Source organism: Anneissia japonica, unplaced genomic scaffold (genome assembly GCF_011630105.1).
Source record: "Anneissia japonica isolate Jap-2015-1 unplaced genomic scaffold, ASM1163010v1 scaffold8272_len249160_cov157, whole genome shotgun sequence".
NCBI classification, from domain to species: domain Eukaryota; kingdom Metazoa; phylum Echinodermata; class Crinoidea; order Comatulida; family Comatulidae; genus Anneissia; species Anneissia japonica.
In genome coordinates, this window is record NW_022742976.1 from 199,700 (window position 1) to 201,021 (window position 1,322).

The 1,322-nt window shown below is 29.7% G+C and overlaps 1 protein-coding gene across 1 annotated transcript in view; it reads right to left on the reverse strand.

Moving 5' to 3' along the window:
• Positions 1 to 594: 594 nt before the first annotated feature.
• LOC117119290 overlaps positions 595 to 1,322 on the reverse strand; it is a 4,877-nt gene continuing 4,149 nt past the window's right edge. The window contains exons 5-6 of the mRNA XM_033264089.1: positions 1,220 to 1,320; positions 595 to 1,133 (exon numbers count right to left, since the gene is read on the reverse strand). Of these exons, the coding sequence (XP_033119980.1) occupies positions 1,220 to 1,320 (101 nt within the window). The 3' untranslated portion in view covers positions 595 to 1,133. The remainder of the gene's footprint in view (positions 1,134 to 1,219; positions 1,321 to 1,322) is intronic.

Below are 1,322 nucleotides of genomic sequence, written 5' to 3' on the forward strand. Positions count from 1 at the left end.
TATTAAACATAGAAGCGGTATGGCCCAGTGGAAATGGGTTAGTTACCATCGATGGCGGCGGTCTCGGTTTCATTCTCTCGCTTTGTTTGTGTCCTACGCAAGGCGTCTTAGCTATTGCTTCAATCTACACAGCGGTATCAAAGGGACCAAGTTAATTTAAATGGATTAACTGTGATTGCCAATAGCCCTGAAAGAAACTGATATAAACCAAAGCATCTACGAGCTTATTGACTTCTGAAGGACTACACCCTATTTTTTTACTTTATTATATAAGACAACCTAAAGTGAATTGTCCAGAATATAACATTGAATTACAATTAAATAATAATTAAATAATATAATTTACTCTCAGGAACATATTATAATATGCTTTTATCGAAAGCAACTTTTTAAAGAGTTATTTGTTTACAAAACCAACTGCCATCTGTCGGCATGTATTATGTTGGTAGAAATAAATAAAAACAAACACGAGAATTATAACATCTACTAAATTATTTATTTAATAAAACACAATTACAAACCAAATATAATTATTTGTTTATTAAACACAACTACAAACACTAAATATAATGTGGAATATTCTCAATGTCAAAGTAATTACATAACTCAATCTATCAAGTCAAAAAGACTGATTGTTCAACTAAAACATATAAATCAACAAATCAATCATTCACTCAATCAACTAATCAAATTATTTCATTTAAAATCTTAAGAACTGTGCCTAGGGTGTGTTTTCTTCCCAATAAAATGTGTTGAGTTTACATTACCATGGGACCAGGAAACTACTGGTTAAAATTCAACATTTATCGTAATTAAACAATATTAGTGATGATCAACAAGATCTATGAAATTATTTATGATTTTTTTAGTATTTATGAAATGCAGACTACTTTTCAGAGAACTAGTTCAATATTATTGTTAATATAAAACTATTGCACAATTTTACCTCGCTAATCTAAAGTTGTTCTTTTTTTGTTTTTTGATTTTTTTTAATATAAATAATTCGGCTCATAACTAAAGCCAATTTAGCTTGCGTTAAGTTTGACAATCTGCTTCGCTGTTTCTTCGGTGGTTTACAAAAATCTTTTTTTGACTAACCGTCTTATAGCTTCAGTCGCCTTCCTCTTGATCGGCTAAAATCAAAATAAAACCTGTTACATGATTGTTTATTTTGATGCAAAGTAATTATGATTTTAATGATCCGAAAACAATTGCTTACCTAATTGTATGTTGAATTACAGTAAGATGGCAGACTGAAATATTTTGAAACATCAGTTAATACCTCGAAGTTGTAGAAAGTGTGAAGAGCCAATATTTCAACT